At 42.4% G+C, this 21266-nt stretch overlaps 1 protein-coding gene across 2 annotated transcripts in view; it reads right to left on the bottom strand.

Moving 5' to 3' along the window:
* Positions 1–9254, bottom strand: part of FOSL2 (FOS like 2, AP-1 transcription factor subunit) — a 32513-nt gene extending 23259 nt beyond the window's left edge. Inside the window, exon 1 of one of the 2 annotated variants that reach the window (XM_081941034.1) lies at positions 8346–9254. In XM_081941034.1, the coding sequence (XP_081797160.1) occupies positions 8346–8444 (99 nt within the window). In that variant the 5' untranslated portion in view covers positions 8445–9254. Of the gene's footprint in view, positions 1–7667; positions 7933–8345 lie in introns of those variants that run through there. The other variant, XM_081941035.1, reaches the window with a different exon arrangement.
* Between the last annotated feature and the right edge of the window lie 12012 nt (positions 9255–21266).

Genomic DNA, 21266 nt, shown 5'->3' with positions numbered 1-21266 from the left:
AATGGTCATAAGTGTGACAAAAAGGTCATAAGTCACTTGTTTCAGTGCCACTGTAACTTTGAATGTCACTAAGTGAACTGTTGTAAGTCGAGGACTACCTTTATTATGTTATATGATGTCAGATGTTAAGGGAGGGGTTCCTATCATATAGGTCATCTAAATTATTTATATGAGTACTCAGAAAAAAAATCTCCTAAAAAACCGTGGAATAAAAATAAGCAAAGTGGCTCAGATACAATATTCTTGGTAACTACCGTCATGGCCTCATTCTTTTGCAAATAGGAATAGCCCTAGAGACAACTGACAATCAAGCAGAAGGATTTTGAGTCAGGATTTATTCGAGGGTTAGTTTGTTTGCTTAACTAATCTGAAACTGGTTATGTGCACCTCTCTATGTACATGCCCAGACATGCTAATTTCCAACATATCTGGCTACAGGAAAAGAAACAGTCTTTCTAATGCCATTTTTCTTTTACATTTTAGTAGGATTTTCCCCCTTTCGGTGAAGCGCACTTCAGGCTCAGATGGATATTCTTGAGTAACCTTTTGTAGGATGGAAAAGTTAACTACTTTAATTATTAAACATCAAGCTGCTAACCTTTTTCATTCAGAGCTACCAGACCAGAATAAAAAATGGAAAGTTACTGTGGACTTCCATCATTCAAAGCAAAGAAGAGCCATTGTGCATTTGTGGGTTTAAGAAAAATAATTCTGGATTTCCCATAAGATTTTCCTTATCCTATATTATGTCTTCCAGCAGCTAGTCTATGCACCCATAGTGATGTAGTATTCTATACAATACAATACAATAGCAAAGTTGGAAGGGACCTTGGAGGTCTTCCTTGCCTAGGCAGGAAACCTATACCATTCCAGACAAATGGCTATCCAACATCATCTTAAAGACTTCCAGTGTTGTGGCATTCACAACTTCTGGAGGCAAGCTGTTCCACTGATTAATTGTTCTAACTGTCAGGAAATTTCTCCTCAGTTCTAAGTTGCTTCTCTCCTTGATTAGTTTCCACCCATTGCTTCTTGTTCTACCCTCAGGTGCCTTGGACTCCCTCTTCTTTGTGGCAACCCCTGAGATATTGGAACACTGCTATCATGTCTCCCATAGTCCTTGTTTTCATTAAACTAGACATACCCAGTTCCTGCAACTGTTGTTAGTCTCCAGTCCCCTAATCATCTTTGTTGCTCTTTTCTGCACTCTTTCTAGAGTCTCCACATCTTTTCTACACCGTGGCAACCAAAACTGAATGCAGTATTCCAAGTGTGGCCTTACCAACGCATTATAAAGTGATATTAACACTTCACGTGATCTTGATTCTATTCCTCTGTTTATGTAGCCTAGAACTGTGTTGGCTTTTTTGGCAATATCTTCTGATATTGGAAATAACAACCATGATAAGTAATCATCTATGTTTGAGTTCATTCTTCCTAATAAGAGATATAACCAATGGCAAGATAAGAAGAACCTGCACATCCTTATTGCCTACTCTTCTTAATATTATTTAACATGACTATAACTCCATGAGGATGCTCAGCAGTAAATGAGTGACTTGTTGAGGTCACCCATCAGCCTCGTGGTGAAATTGATGTGCTGCATTCTTCTCACTGCTTTACAACATTTGAGATTTATTTTTTACTGAAAAGATCAGCCTACCATCAACTACAATGATGGCTTACAGCATCTCATCTTTTTTATTGTTTCATAAATTGAAAGATAAATTGTTATCTGATCTGAATTATTACGATTCAGTATTCTACTTCTGGTTCAGATCCTTAACCTTGCAGGTTATTTTCAAGATAGGTTCCAGGGTAAAATATCAAAATACATCCATTATGTGCAAAGTTACCTATACCGTGAATTTGTGATAACAGCATAGTTTTCATAAATAATATACTGTTTTAAGAGTGCAGCAATTTAAAGGCAGTAAGTTCCCAAAGACAAGATGCCTCACTCTGAATTAAGAAAGAGGGGGTGGGAGGTGGAGAAGGTTGTGGATAGATGAGAGAAAGTGAATTCAATACATTTTTCTCTTGTCAGGCAGCTGACATAAAATAAGAAGTTTATGAAACATTCATTCTTGAGTTGAAGTTCAGATTTATGCTTAATCTGCAACATCAGTAAGAATCAAAGCAAAAGACATTGCAGAAACTCTCATATTCTCTTTGAACTGTCAGACATAAACCATACATGCATGTTTTCGGACATGATTGGCATGCCCTTATTTAATCTGGAACATAACAGCAATGCCTTAGGGTGTATACACCACACCCCTTTCGGACCAAGCTGTTCTACATTTCTTTATTACATTTCCATCATGCTTAAAAAACACACATTTAGAATGGAACTACTATTATCACAAACTGTCAACAAACACTGAAGGCATGAAACAAGATTGAATTTCAGGACCTCTGTGCAAAGGATTTAACTTTTTGGTCTTTTGGCAAAGATTAAGGGCAGCATATACTGCTGTAGTGAACACAGGTAGTCTTTGACCTATGACCACAATTGAGCCCCAAATTTCTGTTATTAAGTGAATCATTTTTAAAGTGAATTATGCCCCATTTTACAACCTTTCTTGCCTCTGTTGTTAAGTGAATCAGTTGATAAGTTAGTAACCTGGTTGTTAAGTGAATCTGGCTTCCTCATTGACTTTGCTTGTCAGAATGTCACAAAAGATGATCACGTGATCTTGGGACACAACAATGGTCATAAATATAAACCAGTTGCCAAGCATCTGAATTTTGATTACATGATCATGGGGATTTGGAAAGGTCATAACTGTGAAAAATGGTCGTAAATCACTTTTTTCAATGCTGCTGGAACTGTCACTAAATAAGCTGTTGTAAATTGAAGATTACCTGTAAAGTTGTTGACTCTACAACTGAAATTTTATAAGAAATACTGGTACGGTCATATATATATATGACTAGAAGTATGGTCATATATACTGTACATCAGCGGTGTCCAAACTTGAGAACTTTAAGACTTGTGGACTTCAACTCCCAGAATTCCCCAGCCAGCATGGGGACACCCCTGCTGTACATGATGTCGAAGCCTGAAGCCGATTGGGCTTCTTACATCAGATCCAAAAGATTGAAAAGACTACCAACAGATAATGGGCATATGAGAAGGCCAGAGTTAGTTGGCAACTTGACCAATCATTTGAACAGCACAATCCTGATCTTCACAAACCCGTAAGCTAAAGGGACCTGAAACAATTCCAGTCCTAGAGAGCACAGTTTACAAAAGTGTGCAGGAATGAGTTTAGATATAGGTGAAGTTTTTTTCAGAAGGGATAAAACTTTGAGACAAAAATGAACCAAAAATACTGAGAAAGCAATAATATGAACCACACGGGTATTTTTTAATATGCTGTATATTTGAAGCTAACAAATCACCCCATTCCAGGCACTTTGTGTTAATTACTCCTTCCCATTATCTATAATCTTTGGAAATCTATCTGGATTAGCCAAAAGAGGGCACCAAAGAGATGTCTTTGCTATGGAGCTGGGCAGAGAGAGTCATTTCTGGTAAAAAAAAAAAAGGGGGGGAATTCTTTGGTGTAAGGAATCTTGTAGGCTGGAATTACTAGCAAAGTTTAACAGAGAGCAATTATGGGGGGGGGGAGCACCTATAGTTTATAGTAAAAATAATGTTTTATTCCCCATGTTGCTGTTTTACTGCATAAGTAATAAGAAAGGGGGGAGGGGGGAGGAAAGCAACGACAACCGATGTAAACATGTTATGAAATATCATAAGTTTGTGTAACTGAGGAGATTGTGCAATGCCTTTCAGAGAAGCCATAATTTTTGCCTATGATGAAAAGGCAGCTGGGGGTGGCGGGAAGAGAAATAGAAAGAGAAATGCAAATTAAGAGGAAAAAAGGCAGGGAACAAACCGGCCATCAGACTTCAGTTCCAACAGGAAATATTCCTCATTCTTTAAGTTCCGACATCATTCAAGACCAGACACTGACCAAAAAAAAAGTATCCCAAAAATGTAGTCAGGGTGCTCAGATCCTGTAAGAACTTGCATTCTGAAGGTCAAAATCCAATCAACAATAAATACCAACAAGCCAAGGAATGTCTGAATACCAAAGGAAAACAGTAATTGCCCTCTCTTGTTTGCCTGAAGATAAAGCAGATACCAAAAAAAGGACATTCCAATTCCTTCTGGGAAAAACTGTTTAAAAAAATGTAGAAACTAAATTGAATCGACTCCTTTGAAAGGATAGGAGATTGGGGGGGGGGGGGTATTGCATTTTGCCTATGGAAATTACTGTATCATTTAAACAGCATTTCAGCACAGACCGAAATGCTTTATGAAACAGAATTAGAGTTAATGGAAGGGAAAATGATTCCAGCTAGAATAAAAGAAAAGAGCTGCAAACAAGAAAGAAAGAAAATCCATAATTTAAAAAGTACAATTCATCTTGCAGATTCCACTAATTTGCAATAGAGCAACAAAGACAGTAATACACTCTGTCTAATCTAGAAAAAATATCTCTTGCTTTACATTTATTCAATGTAACACAATCCATTGCAAAAATGTTTTTTTCAGTAAATTAGGTCTGTAGTCTGCCCATTTATTAGATGGGATTAAGAAGAAAGTGCTGAACTGCATTTACAAAAGCATACAAAACGTCTGCCATTGTTAACATACTGAAATCTAAAAAACAAATATGTAATCCCACATCAGGTTTTGAATTTAGATTCTAGGTTTTCAATGGAAAAAACCATTTTGCTTGGTGCGTGTAGTATCTAGTTCGACAACCTGGGTTAAATTAAATTATAAATCAAGCTAATGATACTAACATTAAACCCATTTTGGGAAGTAAATGTAATTATTTCAATCAAGCTTATTCTGGTCAGAGTTGTAATTTCTACCTTTTCAAATACAAAGTATTGCAACTTCCTTGAAATCCTAAAAATGACATGGAAATTCTGTTTTACAGTAGGAGAAAAAAGAAATCTTAGAATCAGAAATCAATTTATTTGAAGATTCACAGACAGAGATATGTGGTTCTTTAGAAATTTGAAGAAGTTATTTCCATAACCCTGCAAATTCGGTCCATTGCAAATCTACTACTACCAAATAAAGGACAAATAAATAGGGTGGGTGTCATAGTAAAAAATGCTAACCATTACAAATATTAAGGAAACATTTTGCATTTTAGAAATATCTTGGAAAATTGAATATTATTATTTGAAAAGGGAGGGAAAATTTCTTATTTCCAAATAGTGAGGCAGAAGTATATTATCTCTGTAAACCCACCTTCACTAAACAACCAATCTTTCCTGTTTCTTACGACTATTCGTATTTTTCATCTTAGATACAAAATCAGTTCAGACACTAATAAACACAAAAAAATACAGTTGCATTATTCCCAATTTTGAACACTAAAATCAGCACATTAAATATTCATAAAAATATCTAATTTTGTGAACTGTCAAAGAGTAGCCTAATTTTGTCCACATACAATTTGCTAGGCTCTTTCTTGTAGGCCAACTACTACAAAATGAAAATAACCTATCTTTCTTTGGAACCTTGAAATAATTTTCTAGAGGCCATTGTATATTCCATTTTTCTAGATTCACACAATGGTATTACAAATACATTACAGTCACATTCCAAATCCTTAATTCTATCCTGACAGTTATGTGAGCTGGCGCCATATTCCCTGAAGACATCTCTATTTTTGTTTTATTTTTCCAAATTCTAAAAATGATTGTTTCATAAGCTTAATTCATTTGAGTTGAAGGAATTTAGGAACTGAAGCAGTTCAAAGGAGATTTCCATTGTGGCTTCTCCTGGGAATAGACCTGGACTGTTCCCAAGAACTGGTACTTTTCACAATTTCCTTTCTCTCCTTAAACCTGTATTTCTTAAATAAGAAACTTAGAGATAAAAAATAGAGACATGATCAACCCATATAAAGAAAATATATCTTTCCATAAAGTCACATGCATTTCAACTGACTTAATTCCCTGTTTGTCATTTAAGTGACCTTTTACCCTGATTAAGTCTCACAAGGGTCCAGGTGAGCCTCATCTACCCTGGGATTATATAGGCCTTTATTGTGGGTACCACTGGGCTCACAGGCTCATTTCATTGCCCCTTTTAATTTTAAAATCATTTTTATTTTTATACTTAAACATTAGTTTTCTGTTGGGAAATAGTTTGCTGCAAAGCAAAGCACCATTTCCAACATAATCATGTGATGCATGTTAGCTCATTTGTATGTTTTGGTGTGGTGTACTTTTTGTCTGAGATTTTCTTCTATGTGGGAGTATAATGATCTGTGTGTTTCTTTAAACATAACCTGTTTGCATTATGTGAAAAAAAAGTATTTTGTTGTGCTTTGTGCAGGCAGATACGTGTTTTGGCACTTGACATTCAGACCACACCTCTGCATTGTATTCATTTGGCAAAGTTATTTATCTCTCAGCCTAAGTCTCCTCAGTTTGCCCTCTGTGAAATGGGTACTGGAGTAGAAGTCTATGAGCTCAAAGCAGAAATTTTGTGATTGGAGGTCCAGAATTCCTTCTTGTCTTCATAGGTAAAGTTCATAGGTAACCTACAATTTCTGTTTTGTAAAATAGAGGAATTTTGTGACTTGCCCTAACTATCTTGGTGGGCATTTGTAAATGTGCAAGTCCTACTGCCCTCTCCAAATTATTAAGAACACATATAACTTTCTCTTAAAATGTGCCCAATGCTTAAAAGGGTTGGGGATTCCTGGCTTATGGTCCTTCCCCAGAGCCAATTATTTTCTACTCTGTAGAATCTCACCCCACAACCACAATAGCTGAACTTTTGGAAATACCATAAGGGAAAAAGTCAAGCCAAAGAAACATTATAGATGGCCAGCCCTACATTTAGCCTGCTGTTTGCAAACTGCTCATTTGGGGAGGGGTTTCTACTGAATAGACCTGAAGACCGACTTGGTTGGTTCATCTGCTCCTTTGCACTCTAAAAGTCCACAAAAGAAACCAAGTTCTTCCTTTGGCTCACCTTCAGCTGAGGTACCAGACATTTTGGCATTCTTTCCCAATGGCAACGATTGGAGAGAGGGGACCACATAGCCCCCTTCTATACCGTTTACAGCCAGTGGAAACCTGTGTTAACGGTTCCAGAAGGCTATTCATGATTTCCTCTCTTTTGTTCCCAATTAGACATTTTATTCCGAGAAAAACATGCCGCCAACCGCCATACCCACCCACCCCTTTGACCTGGCGCTCACGGCTCTGTACATGGAGATGGCCGCTCAGGCTTTCCCTTCGCCCTGGATTTTTAGACTCTTGCCCAGAAAGGCTCCCCCTTCCCTCCGACTCCCCTTTAGAGGACCTCAAGACACACTGATCTCCCCTGAGGAAAATGGACCGGAGATACAACCTTTCCCAAAAGAAACCCCAGAAGCCGAGGGTACCAAAGCAACCTCCCACCCTCCCTACATCGCCTTTGGCTCCACCAGAGGCCAGCACCGGCTGCGGAAAGCTAGACCGCCCAAGGGGCGCGGGGTTCGGGTTCTGCTGAACTGAAAGAGTTCCGGCAAAGGGATGGCGAGCGCACGGACAACCGTGAAGCTCTCTTTTTCCTAGGAAGAAAAGGAAAACAAGGCAAGGGGAGAGGACCGCCCGCCCCCAACCCCGCTTACTTAGCCGGCGCGCCGCCCAAATCGGTGGCTCAGGGTCGCATTGGGCTTGTCACTCCGATCGGGCTGTCGCCTGCCTACCAACTCGCTCGCTCTCTCCCGCCTTGCACTTCCAAGGACTCGTTCGCCCGCAACCGCCCCAACTCTTGAAAAGCCGCGGCCGTTTCCGCCTCCTTTTAAGGTGTGAGCGCGCTGAGAGGCGGCTATTGGACTGGAGGCCAAAGGAGACGCGTCGCCCGCTTCTCCCCTCTTAATCTCCGACTGAGGGAGAGGTCGAGGCGCGCACACAGGAGGTGGACTGGGGTGTGGTTAGCGAACTTTACTATTTGATTAAGGAGTTGCTGCCAGCCGCGGAGGGAGGAGGGGGCACAGATCGCTCGCGGGGAGGTGGGGGGGGGGAAGAAGCGTGCGACGGAGAGGCGCTGAGGCAGGGGAAGAAAAGCAAATAATAATCAGCATAATAAACAGCGACCCGAACCACACAAAGCCACATTAAAATAAGAAGAAACCACCACCCCCCCCATTTGCCCAAAGACAAATTCCTGTTACGGGACCACAAATGGGAGAGATTATGAATTCAGAAGAGAAGAGAAAGTACACGTGTCCTGGTAAAAGGAGAGCCTCGATGTCAAACTCGGATTTGGGCAACTTGGCGACCAAGGTGCTCAGGCTGGCCCCTACCTGTTGAGTTGTGATGCTCGAGTAAGTTTCCGGATGCCCTGGAGAAGTGCTGCTGCCCCGAGAGGAGGTATCAAAATTTGCCGGAAAGTCCTGGTACATTGTCCACGGTGCAAGTAGGAGAGGAATAATAATGAGAAAAAAAATATTTCTAGCTGTTGTTCCCTCTTGCTCAGTCCCTTCCTGTCTTGGTTTCCAATCGTATAATTGATGCTTTAGATTTCAAGCGCGCTCAGGTGGAGACGGATGCAGCTGGCAGTTTGGATTTTGATTCTATTTTAAAGCAAGTCCTGATTTTTTCTCTCTCTCGAAACAGAACCGTGGGATTTAAAAAAAAATCACCCCAAACCTCCCACGTATAAAAATCCAAAATTCACTGCTTGTAGAGCCAAATTATCGAGTCTCTTAAGAACGTCAGCATAACTAGGAAAATGCTTTTAAAAAAAGAAGAAGCGAGTTCTCTTTCCAAACGCGCCTTTATTTCTAAAGAAAATTGGACGTGTCTTGTTTCCCCTTCCTTCCCCTTTGCCTGCCTACTGGTATCAAAGTCTTGATCTCTCTGTAGTTTTAAGGAGGATCGTTGCCTCCTGTATAATTAAGCCCTTCAGAAAAGTGCTGTCTTCCTGCTCGAACTGGACTGGATGACTCAGCCTGGGATTTGAGGCGCTTTATTTATTGTTGAAAAGATTCGGATGAATTATCGATCTAGCTCTGGATTTGGCTCTTCTCGGCCATGAAGGCGAACTCTTCTGTCCCCCCCCCCTGCTTACACGTACCCCCCTCCCTTCTCTTTCCCTTGGAGTAAGCGCTTCTCTAGCTTAGTATCCTTGTTCTCTGAGCTCCTTTACTCTCCCTGGATGAGTCAGGGCGATGGCATTAGTTCAAATCCCGAGCCTCATTGCATCTCCTCTTCTTAAGATCTGTACCATGTGGACTTCCAGCGTCAAACTTGCAACTTGGCCACGCCCCCACTCGCAACGCGGAGCCTCCCACTGGTGGAGGGGAGGAGGAGGAGACAGGAGGAGGGCAAAATCGGTCGGCCCATTCAACCCGACCCAGTTTACTGAATGCAGACGATTGGAAGGCGGATAGGCAGGCAATTCAAGGCAGGCGTTCTCACGCCCACTCGCGATGCCGCCCGACCGGACAGTCCGTTGCCTGGTCCGGAATGGTGTTTCCCTCCCCCTATCTCCCCCCCCTCCACGTCTCGGTTTAGTCTGTTCCATTGTCGCAGGTCGCGGTTGCCAAAGATGGTCATTTGCGTTGTGCTACGTGAGCGCGGGTTTCCTTGGTTAGAGTGACGCGCTCAGAGAGGGATTCCCTGCTCGCCCCGCCACAGATCAAACCTCAAACGAAGGGACTAATCTTAATGGAAAATGCGGAGGGAGCGGCTTTCAAAGAAGGCCTCGCTGATTGCCCCCCGGTTCTTTCTCGGGGGGCACATCGTCCTGAATGGGAAGTATAAAGGCATAAAACTCGAGGGCGACTCGGAAGCAGGACAGGCAGGGAAGAGTTGCGAGATGGGGGAGTTGCATTTCGAGGCTGCGAGGCTTTACTCAAAGAAATGTTGGGTTGAGATGGGAGCTCTGCTGGAGCTTCATACCGCAGAGAATCTCATTAACATCCATGCATTGTTATTGATCTTGCCATATGATCCGAGGCTTCCGATCTCATCAGATCTCATAGTTGATTTCCTGATCATCGGATCTCATAGTTGCTTTCCTGAGCTCGCCCGCTCTATATTTACAACCCGGAGTCCTAGAATCTGAACTCTACAATCTAGAGCACTTCCTTGTCCAGACCTGATTCGTTTCTATACTATACACGTTATGGCTACTGCCGGCTCTTCGGAAGTTATGGGAAAACCGGCTGACTTGACAGCCGCTGGCATTTACTCGCCCTTTGCGTTCGTCCGAAAGAGAAAAAAGCTCCAACGGAAGAGTTGCGGCCGCGTCATTGCTATGCAAAGCAGTTTCTCCTCCCCCCCCCGCCTGTTAAACCCGGGGAGCCCGATTTCCCAGTAAAGGCGTTAGGAATGGCGCTCTATTAAGGCTGCGGCACGTGGACTCCACGCAGCCCCGAATTGGCTCTTCTTTGCAAGTAAAGCAAGAGGCGTAGCATAGACTTGGAATTTGCACGAAAAAACAAAATCGCACCAGCAAGAAGAGCATTTGGGGAAATGAGCGGCGCCCTCTTTTGCAGCTCTTTAGGCGCGGAGCTACAGCATTTTTTCGTAGCCACCGCCGCCAAGCGGCGCAAGCCATTTAAGGAGGAGGAAAGCCGAGCCGGAGCTTCGAGACTACTACCCATATTCCTATGATCCTGGCCGACGGCCTACAGTATAAACTATAAACGAAGATGCAAAGAGGGGGTTGAAGGGGGGGGAACGGGACTTTATGTTCCCTTCGGCTCCGGTCGGGCGCTTGTCCCGGGCCAACCTCGTCTGGACCCGGACCAGAAAGCCTTCCCTTTCCTCGCTGCAACAGCCACGCCTCTTCCAGTAAAGGGCCGGCTAGCCTGTAGGCGGAGCGGCTCTGCCGCTGCTGCTGCTTTGCACGCACCGACGGAATTACTTAGGTCGGTTGCCTTCCAGTAAAGTGACGTGGCTGCTGGCTGGTCCCCAGAGATCAAGGAGTTTCTGGGGAATTTGGGCGGCCCTTGATGCAACCTTGTAGCGCCGCGAAGGAGAAAGCGAAGCGGTGACGCCGCCAGGACGGGAGGCAGCGGACCGGAAACGTAACGGGGGCAAAGATTCTGCCCAACCCAGACCGGAGTTGCGGGAAAAGGAGGGAGGGGGCGGCGGAAAGATGGAATTTCCCGCTGAGAATTACGTCTGCCCGGACGTTGCTTTTTTTTTTCCTTTTTCGAAAAAAGCAGCTCTCCAGGAAATTAGGTGCGCAGCTTCCCACCCACCCACCCCCACTTCCCCGCCTGTAGGGAAGCTTGGGTTTTGCATAAGAAAAAAACAACGCCGCCGCCGAATCAGCCGTTCAAAATAATTAAAAAAGAGAGGAAGAAGGAGTCCTCGGACAAGACGGGTCCCGGAGTGCCCGCAAAAGCAATGGGCCGCCTGCTTTTGTCTAAAAAGACTGCCGTCGTGGCAAAATAACCGGCAATTGAAATCCTAGCCAAAAGTGACTCGCGTGTCGCCTTAAAAAATAGACACGTATATATTGTTTCGTTTTGAAGGCTGATTTGCCCGATTAGGCTTTTAGATGCCATAAATTATATGTTGAGGAAACGACGTGTGTCCTGCTGATAAGTCACTTAAACTGCATTTAGAGCCCCCTCCCTCCCAACCCCTGCTAGGTCGCTGCATAGTTCAACTGGACATCTTGGAAAAGGCATAAAGAGCAAGAAATATCCAGAACAAATACTTTGTGTAAAGAATTCTGTATGTTGGAGAGACAGAGACTTCTTGAGTCAGGAACATGACAGCAATACATGAGGTTGCAGAGGTTATCATTTCTGCAATGTAAAATAATAATATGCAAAGTTGCGTCGTCTTGAGGTGTTGGGACTACAATTCCTGAATACGTGGGCAATGTCCTCCAAATTTGCTCTACTACAGACGTACCTGCAGGTAGTCCTCGACTTAACAACAGTTCATTTAGTGACTATTCAAAGTTATAACAGACTGAAAAAAAGTGACTTACGACCATTTTTCATACGACCTCTGCAGCATCCCCATGGTCATGTGATTTACACTCAGATGTTTGACAACTGGTTCATATTTATGATGGATGCAATGTCCCAGGGTCATGTGATCACCTTCTGCAATCTGACACACATAGTCCATGGGGAAGGCAGATTCACTTAACAACTGTGGCAAGAAAAGTCGTAAAATGAGGCAAAACTCACTTAACAAATTTCTCACTTGGCAACATAAATCCTGGGCTCAGTTGTGGTCATAAGTTGAGGACTACCTGTACTCAGTAGATGTTCAAGTTGAAGACTTCAGTCATAAGTCCCCCAAGTTTCGAATTCCACCAGTGGCTATTTCCTGGATACTGCTGTACGGCCAATGTAGGTGAGAGGTTATAATGATAGCATCAACATAAAGCACAGCTTCTTATATATTTATACGTCTGTGATATAAATGCAACGGGCTTAAAAACAAGGCTATGGGAACTATAGTCAGCGTGAAGTCCACATGACTAACATGCTTGTAATAATTACAAGTCATTTCATAGAGCTTTTGGCTTATAGACTTTATCAATCATCTCAGGGTTTTGTAGTATAGAAAGCTGAGATAAAACAATTAAGGCAACAGCACTCAATGAAGCAATGCGTAGAAATCTGTCAGCCATATCAATTACTGTAGTTCCTGATACAGCTATGATTCATTGTTTACATACTGAAGTTCCCAAGATTTATTCCTATCATCTCCAGGTAGATCTAGAAAAGGCTCCTGGTTAAACCCCAAGAGAACTGTTGCCAGACACTGAATAGGAAGATCAGGCAGAGCTGAGGCTGGTGACCTCTATTTAATATGTTTTCATTATTGAAAACACAAACCCTTACATCATCCAGTATCTTTTGGATTTTTGAACCTGGGGATTTGTCTCAATTGCCATAACTGAGCACAAAGTCCATTCCTGATTACCGGAAACATTCACAAAAACAAAGCCTTTCTTGTTCAGTGGCTGCTAATCAAGATTGCCCTGGATTGATTTCAATTTCTAGGACAAAATGCCCCTGGAGAGAAATTGTGGGGGCTGGCAAATATTTGGCCCATGTGCAATCAGAATGCAGAACTAGACAGAATTTGATCTGATCCAGACAACCACATTTTGTAACCTTGCCTTTCTTCATTTCAGTAGCCTGATAGGGGTCAGATGTGATACTTTATTCTTAAAACAATTGGGAGTATGAAAACCATACCTCAAGTTGCTCAGAAGACCTACCATTCTAATCATTAGCTTAATGCCAGACTCTGAATAAGGCAGGTTCCCATGAATCTCTTGGCCCTTACAATCATTTGGAAGTTTTCTCATCTTTCGCATCTCAATGTGTTCATTGTGGTTAGCCTAGCCTTACAATGATTTATTTAAAATACAGTTAGGGTTAGGGTTAGTTAACCTCCAAGAGGAGAACATTCTCACCTGCACTCACCTAGAGTGTTCTTGCACTTAGAGGTCATTTGGTCTTCCAAAAATAATAGCTCTAGGATCAAGAAGCACAGTTGAGAGACAGGAACTACACTCAGTCACCATAGTTTTGGTGCAGAGTTCAATTATGAAAATGATGTGGAATTGTTTGATATCTTCAAACTATCAACTCCATTTCGAGGAGAATATGGATACCATTCTTAAAAGCACTTGTGATGGGCAGAAGCCTGTGGAAGTCTCTCAAACTAAGGGCTTTACAAGAATGGGCAGTTCACTGCTTGTGAATTTTGGAGTTGTAGTCACCATACTTCTAGAAGGCTTCAACTGGATAAGACTTAACTTAGATGAACTAGTAGTGCTTGTTATATCCTTTATTATTCTCTCTTGGTCTTCTTGTTTTCCAGTGTGGGTCCTCGCTAATTTTCTGTCTGTTATAAGTTATTGCTGTTTCTCTTTTTCTTACATTGTAAGCCACCTAGAGAGAGGCAGCTGTAGGCTGAATTAGTTAAATAATTCATTTGTTTTTTGAAGTGTTTGCATCATCCCTTTCTTCTGTTTGACCAAGTTACCAACATAGTTGATTTAAATAGCTTCAAAAAGGGGTGGGGGGTGGATCCAGGAAACTACAGACCCATCTGCCTGACATCAATACTTGGGAAGATTCTGAAAAAGATAAACAATGAATCTAACCAAAAGCCAACATGGGTTTGTCAAAAACAGATCATACCAAATGAATTTTACTTATAGAACTTACTTCAGTAAGGCATTTGATAGAAAGGAAGTCTATCAAACTATCAAACTACTTGATAGGAAAATGTGGGTTACACAACATTACTACCAGATGGATTCATAACTGGCTGATCAACTGCACTTTACGTGTGGTCCTTAATGGAATTGCACCTGCATGGAGGAAAGTATTCAGTGCAAAACCCCAAGGCTTTGTCTTAGGCCCAGTACTGTTCAATATCTTCATCAATGATTTAGATGAGGGAATAGAGGGGCAAGTCATTAAATTTGCAGATGACACCAAGTTGGCAGGAATAGTCAACAGTCTAGAAGACAGACATAAGATACAGAAGCATCTTGACTGGGGCCTATCTAATAAAATGAAATTGAATGTTGAGAAAAGCAAGGTTCTACATTTAGGCAAGAAAAATCAAATATACAGATATAAAATAGGTCAGCGATGGCGAACCTTTTTTGGCTCGCGTGACAAACGGGGGAGCACAGGGAGGTTCATGTACGAGTGGGCTGCACCCATAATGCAATGTGCGACACACACACACCCCAACGTGCATGCGCGCATGACAGGCGCAAACCCCCATTTTTTGCATGCTTTTTTTGCCCTCCACAGGTTGCAGAGGCTTTATAGGAACCTGGAGAGGGCGAAAACAGTCTCCCCCCGAAGGCCCTGCAGAGGCTTCAGGAGCTTCCCTGAAGACTTCGGAGCACAAAAACCCGGCCCTACAGGCAAACCAGAAGTTCGGGAATGGACTTCCGGTTGGTTCATAGGGTCCGTTTAAGCCCTCTGGAGTCTTCAGGGGCCTTCTGGAGGCTTCCCTGAAGGCTCCAGAAGACTAAAAACGGCCCAACAGACAAACCGGAAGTGACTTCCGGTTTGCTTGTAGGGCCAGTTTAAGCCCTCCGGAACCTTCGCGGGCCTTCCGGAGGCTTCCCGGAAGGCTCTGGAGGACGAAAAACAACCCTATGAGCAAACTGGAAGTTTGTCCGTTGGGCCATTTGTAGTCCTCCGGAGCCTTCAGGGAAGCCTCCGGATGGCCCCTGAAGGCTCCGGAGGGCTTAAACTGGCCCTACAAGCAAACCGGAAGTCTGTTCCTGAACTTCTGGTTTGCCCGTAGGGCCATTTTTTTGCGCTTTGGAGGCTACAGGGAAGCTCGTGAAACTTCCATGGGGGGGGGCTGTTTTCACCCTCCCCAGGCTCCTATAAAGCCTCTGGAGTTTAAGTCCACAGGACTTAAAGTCACCAAGATTGAGAAACACTGATTTAGAGGATGGGATGTTAAAACATACAAAGAATGGTTGCAGGAATTGGGTATGTCTGGTTTAATGAAAAGGAGTAGGGATGACATGAAAGCAGTATTCCAATATATGAGGGACTGCTACAAAGAGGAGTGGGGTCAACCTATTCTCCAAAGCACTTGAAGGCAGGACATAAAGCAACAGGTGGAAACTAATCAAGGAAAGAACCAATCTAGAAGTAGGAGAACGATCAGTGAAATGACTTGCCTCCAGAGGTTGTGAGTGTTCCAACAGAAGAGATTTTTTAGAAGAAATTCAACAACCACTTGTCTGAAATGATACAGGATCCCTACTTGAGCAGGGAGTTGAAGACCTCCCAGGTCCCTTCCAACTCTGTTATTATGTTATTCTAAAAGAATCAAAACAAGTAGAACACAACACAGCAGTTAAAACAGCAGAAGATAATTTAAAAATATAAACCCAATTATAAATAAATCACTTGATGGCTGAAAATCATGCCATTGAGACAAATAGATAAATGATTGTTAGAGACCATGGACCCCTCTTGAGAGAGAATTCTAAGGATCGAATATAACCAGCTACTGGATCACAATAGAACCTCCATAGCAGTGGTGGGTTCCTGCCGGATCGCACCGGATCGCGCGCGCTCCCTTTCAGCGCTCCAGCTGGCTCGCGCGCGCTCCCTTTCAGCGCTCCACCTGGCTCGCGCGCTCCCTTTCAGCGCTCCAGCTGGCTCGCGCGCTCCCTTTCAGCGCTACACCTGGCTCGCGCGCTCCCTTCCGGCGCTAAAACCGGAAGTACGGTCTTGCCCCGCCCCTGGCGAAGCGACGACGCCTGCCTGCGCTCCACCAGCTCGGCTGGGAACGGAGATGTTTCCTCAGCGGAGCGGAGCGCCTGAAAGACATCTCCGTTCCCAGCCGAGCTGGTGGAGCGCAGGTAGGCGTCGTCGCTTCGCCAGGGGCGGGGCAAGACCGTACTTCCGGTTTTAGCGCCGGAAGGGAGCGCACGAGCCAGGTGGAGCGCTGAAAGGGAGCGCGCGAGCCAGGTGGAGCGCTGAAAGGGAACGCGCGAGCCAGGTGGAGCTCTGAAAGGGAGCGCGCGCGATCCGGTGCGATCCGGCAGGAACCCACCACTGCTCCACAGCATAGTCCATTTGTCAAACTAGACATTTAAAAGGAGACACATGCAAAATACAGACCTGGAAATAAATCACATTGGCAACATTGTAGTCAATACCAGGACCCACATTTCCATGTTCTTAAAGTAGCTGTCTAATAAAACCAAGGATAGAGAATCATGTTTTTAGTTGCTCCTTCTCTTCCTCAGATTTTCCTCTTTCTCCCATACATTTCGGAAGCTCTTTCTGATGGCAATGCAAATTCCTTTTAATCTGGCCAGTATTATTCAGAGAGAGGAATAAATAGCTTTCTTGAAGTTTTGTATAAGGTGTTTTAAAAGTCTGCAAGACTTCTCATCCAGCATGATCCACATACCAAGAGAATAAAGAAGACTGCTTTTTCTGGATTTCTGTTAAGTTTTGCATCTGTTGAATCCAATTAGTTCAAAATTTGCAAGGAGCAAATTAGAGGTAGGAATTGGGAACTCTCTCAAAGATGTAGCTTGTCTTGGGCAAATCCCACAGTCTTCTATGCCTGAGGTTCCCCTTCTAGAAGATTAATGTCTCTACATTACCACAAAGAGGTAGAGTGCCATTTAATTAATTTTTCAAAGGGCTTGGAGCAAAGGGGCCTATTAGAACACAAAGCTGGTTGTTAATTACACATCTCTCTTAAGTATTTTAATCAACTCTCTTTGGCAGCAAGAATTGATAGGTTCCTTTTGAATGAGAAAGAGAGAGAGAGAGACCAATGATTTGTCAGCACTGGTAAGTGCAGGTCACTCTTTTGAACAAGAATATAAATGAAATCTCCATTTCCATTCATGGCTGACATAGTAAATATAAGAATACATTTTGGAACTCTATTAACACTAGATGTGACAGCATCCCAGCTTCCTGCACATGATTATGGGTCCATAGGTTTCTGCAAAAATACATCATTTCCTAAAAATATCAGTTCAGCCACCCAAACGCAACAGTCTTGGAAAACCTGGAACAGGTAAGGGAATTTTTTACTTCATTTTGGTTAATTTTACAGACACTCCCCTGTTTCTTTGGCTATTGAATGAAGTACATGCATGGTGAAAGCAAATACTGTAAATGTATATCTTCTCCTTGACTAGATTATAGATATACAGGTCATCCCCATCAGTCATAATTGGGACCAGCAACTCCATCGTGCGACTGTTTTATCACACCAGTTTGTCAGTTCTGGCTGAGTTGTTAAGTGAATCGCTGTGGGTCATTAAGCATATCTCCTGACTGCCACTCGCAACTTCCTGCCAGCTTTCCCATTGATTTTACTTGTGAAAAGCCAACTACAAAGTTTCCAAATGGTGATTACACGATTGGAATGCGACAGCCATCATAAATATGCACCAGTTACCAAGTCTCCAAATTGTGATCATATGACCATGAAGACTCTAGTGGATTTTTCTACTTAATGGATTTTTCTGTCATAATTGCTGTGTGGCCTCTGTTCATCTAAAGTTATTTTAAATGTACCATTTAACTGTTTGGGCTGTCCTTAGAATCTCTGGGATATAAGCCAAGGAAAACAATTCCTGTTCTTAAACATCAATCATGTATATTTGTTGACTGATTCTAAATAACTAGAAAAACTAGAATGACATCACTTCTATAAAGAATAGAGATGGTATCAACATACTGAAGGCAGTTCATATAGAAAATAATGTAAGATATGCATGTATCAGCTTCCACTCTAATCAATAAATCAGTCTCAAAAATTATCTGACTGGGAAGGAAATACATTTTTCAATGGTTTTTTTTTTTAACTAAGGATGTGGAGTCAACTTTACCTTGTTTAACAGATGGGAAAAGTTAAAGCCATTTCCTATGGTGTTTTTAAAAAATTAAGATATAAAATTCAAATAAACTATGAGGGAAGATAATTTGGAATATAGAAATAAAAATACAGTAGCATTGCTTCTCGGAAGGCTATTAAAGTAATATTTTAAGATGGATAGAGGACCACCAAGGACTTAGTACATTCCTTTATTGACCAAAAGGAACCTACATTTCCATAACCAGATCTCATTAGGCTTTGATCCCACCAGATGGAATAATATATTTTCAATAAATTTGCACTGAGAGAAAGGTGCTTTTCCTGTTATTTTCTATTTTGGGGGAGATTGCTGAAGAAAATATTCCACTTCATTTTGAAGTGTTGATTTGAAACAGCAACTACATCAAGCTGAAATCTTTTAGCATATTATTAAGCACCTCTTTATGAACCAAATTCCTCTTGGTGTGCATTGCTTGGCAGATGTTTTGTTTTCTGGTGTCTAAAAAAGATCTGGTCCCAAATTAGCTGTTTTGTTTCATGCAGTGCCTATTTTTAGAGGAGGTGTGCTTAGTTTTATAAAAATAAGACCGTTTGCTGCAATCTTTTTGCACTATATTTAGGCAGTGAGGTGCAAGAACCACAATAAGACCATTATCCATTTCTTTTGGCTTATACAGTATATCATGCACTCAAGAACTGGGTCGGTTGATTTGCAATAGTGAAAAGAAAAAAATGTCTAAGATGTAAAATGAATAGACACGCACTTGGGGGATGCACCAGAAATATTATTGGAGCAAAAGCACCTCTGCCAATGCATCAGCAAGATTTTAAAAACTGCCATGGTTGAAATAATTCTGAATTACTCATCGACAAAGGCTGATACCAGCCAGTCTTTTTAAAAGTCTATGTAGAATTGGACATGCATTTTAAAGGAGGCTTGGAAAATTACCTTTGGCATTTTTAGATTTAAAAAAAAAGTAATATACGGTTTGGTTTTCTGTCTTTGCAATCCCAAGTTCTGTTTGATAAACATAGATAATAGCAATGGGCCAAGAAGTTAAGGTCCAAACCAAATGCAAAAGATTTTATTCATTACCCTTGTTTTAGACAAGAGAGGGCAAGCTATATGCTATGAGCCAGGGATGGGTTCCTGCCAGTTCTAACCTCTTCTATAGAAGAGTTTCCACAAATCTACAGTGCCATTTAGACCTGGTTCCAGCTCCCTCCCCCCACCCATCCGCACATCATCAAGATGAAGAGCGAGAGGGGGAATTCTGGGAATTGAAGTCCACAAGTCTTAAATGAACACCCCTGGGTTTTTTTTCTAAAGGGTTAGGGGTGCAAGGATCTTGTAACTTGACAGATTTAAGACTTGCATGCTTCAAATGCCAGAGTTTCTGAGCCAAAATTTTGGTTGCTAAGCAAGAGTGTTGCTAAGTGAGTTTCACCACATTTTACAAGTTGCCCACGCCCACCCAGTCACATAACTGGCAAGCCACTCCCACCCGGTCACTTGACTGGCAAGCCACTCCCACCCAGTCACATGGCCAGCAAGCCACTCCCACAAAGCAGACCACACCTATAGAAGAGGTTCTAAAAATTTTTGAAACCCACCACTGCTATGAGCCACGTTCAGCCTAGGATTGTTTTTGCAGATCCTCCAAATCCTAAAAGTTCGCAAATAATAAACATTATTTTGTTTAAATACATAAGCAAACTAATAAATAATAATAATAATAATAATAATAATAATAATAATAATAATAATAATAATAATAATAATAATAATTTAATTTGTTAGCCGCTCCCTCTCCACAAGGGACTCGGGGCGGCGTACAATAAAAGCACATACATATATACATATAAACATACACATACACACATACACATAAACGTACACGGAGGAGGTAACAGTTATTAAATACATCACAATAGTAGTAATAAAATTAGCCATTAAAATACCCCATATTAAAAATTACAAATTTAAAAAGGACTGTCAGGAGGAATAGAATGAAATTACGGTTGAGCCAGGCCAGATAATTGAAAAAGGTGGGTCTTGAGCTTTACACGGAAGGAGCGGAGATCGGAAGTAGTCCTGATGTCAGGGGGGAGGTCATTCCACAGGGCTGGGCCCATCACAGAGAAGGCCCTGCTCCTGGGTGTCGCCCCCCGACACTGTTTAGCGGACGGCACCCGGAGAAGTCCCTCTCTGTGTGAGCGGATTGGTCGTAGGGATGTATGGGGCAGGATGCGATCCCGCAGGTAACTAGGTCCTGTGCCATGGAGCGCTTTGAAGATCGTAATCAAAACCTTGAAACGCACCCGATAGACCACAGGAAGCCAGTGCAGCTCGCGCAGGAGAGGTGTTACATGGGAGTACCTAGTACTCCCCATAATCACCCGCGCGGCCGCATTCTGGACCAACTGCAGTCTCCGAGTGCATCTCAAGGGAAGCCCCATGTAGAGAGCAAATTAAGTCAAATTAAAGTTAAGTATCCACATTACTAGGAAGGGGTCAACAAAGTCGACATGGTAGCTGCAATGGTGTGATTGATGCTTCCTCTAAATTTTATATGGATTTTAGTTGCAGGGCACAAAAAGCACAAGGAGGTCTTCGAATGCACCATTGCGGGCATCATCTTGACTTTTTTGGGTCATACCTTGCTGACATCCCTATCAGAAATGACTATATCTGGTTCAAAATACAATTATGAATATTACGAAAATGGTGGCTGCGACTATCTGGTGCTACAGCATACCTTGTCAATTTTAAAACAAGCATATTGCTTAACTCTTTATGAAAGAAGGATCAACCTAGGTCAGTGATACGTTGCCCTCTGCTGGAACAGTTTAAAGGTAAGAAGGAAGAGTATCAGAGGTGGTTTTCA

Source organism: Natrix helvetica (assembly GCF_964273705.1).
Source record: "Natrix helvetica genome assembly, chromosome: 2".
NCBI lineage: Eukaryota > Metazoa > Chordata > Lepidosauria > Squamata > Natricidae > Natrix > Natrix helvetica.
This window is presented reverse-complemented; position numbering and strand designations above follow the sequence as displayed.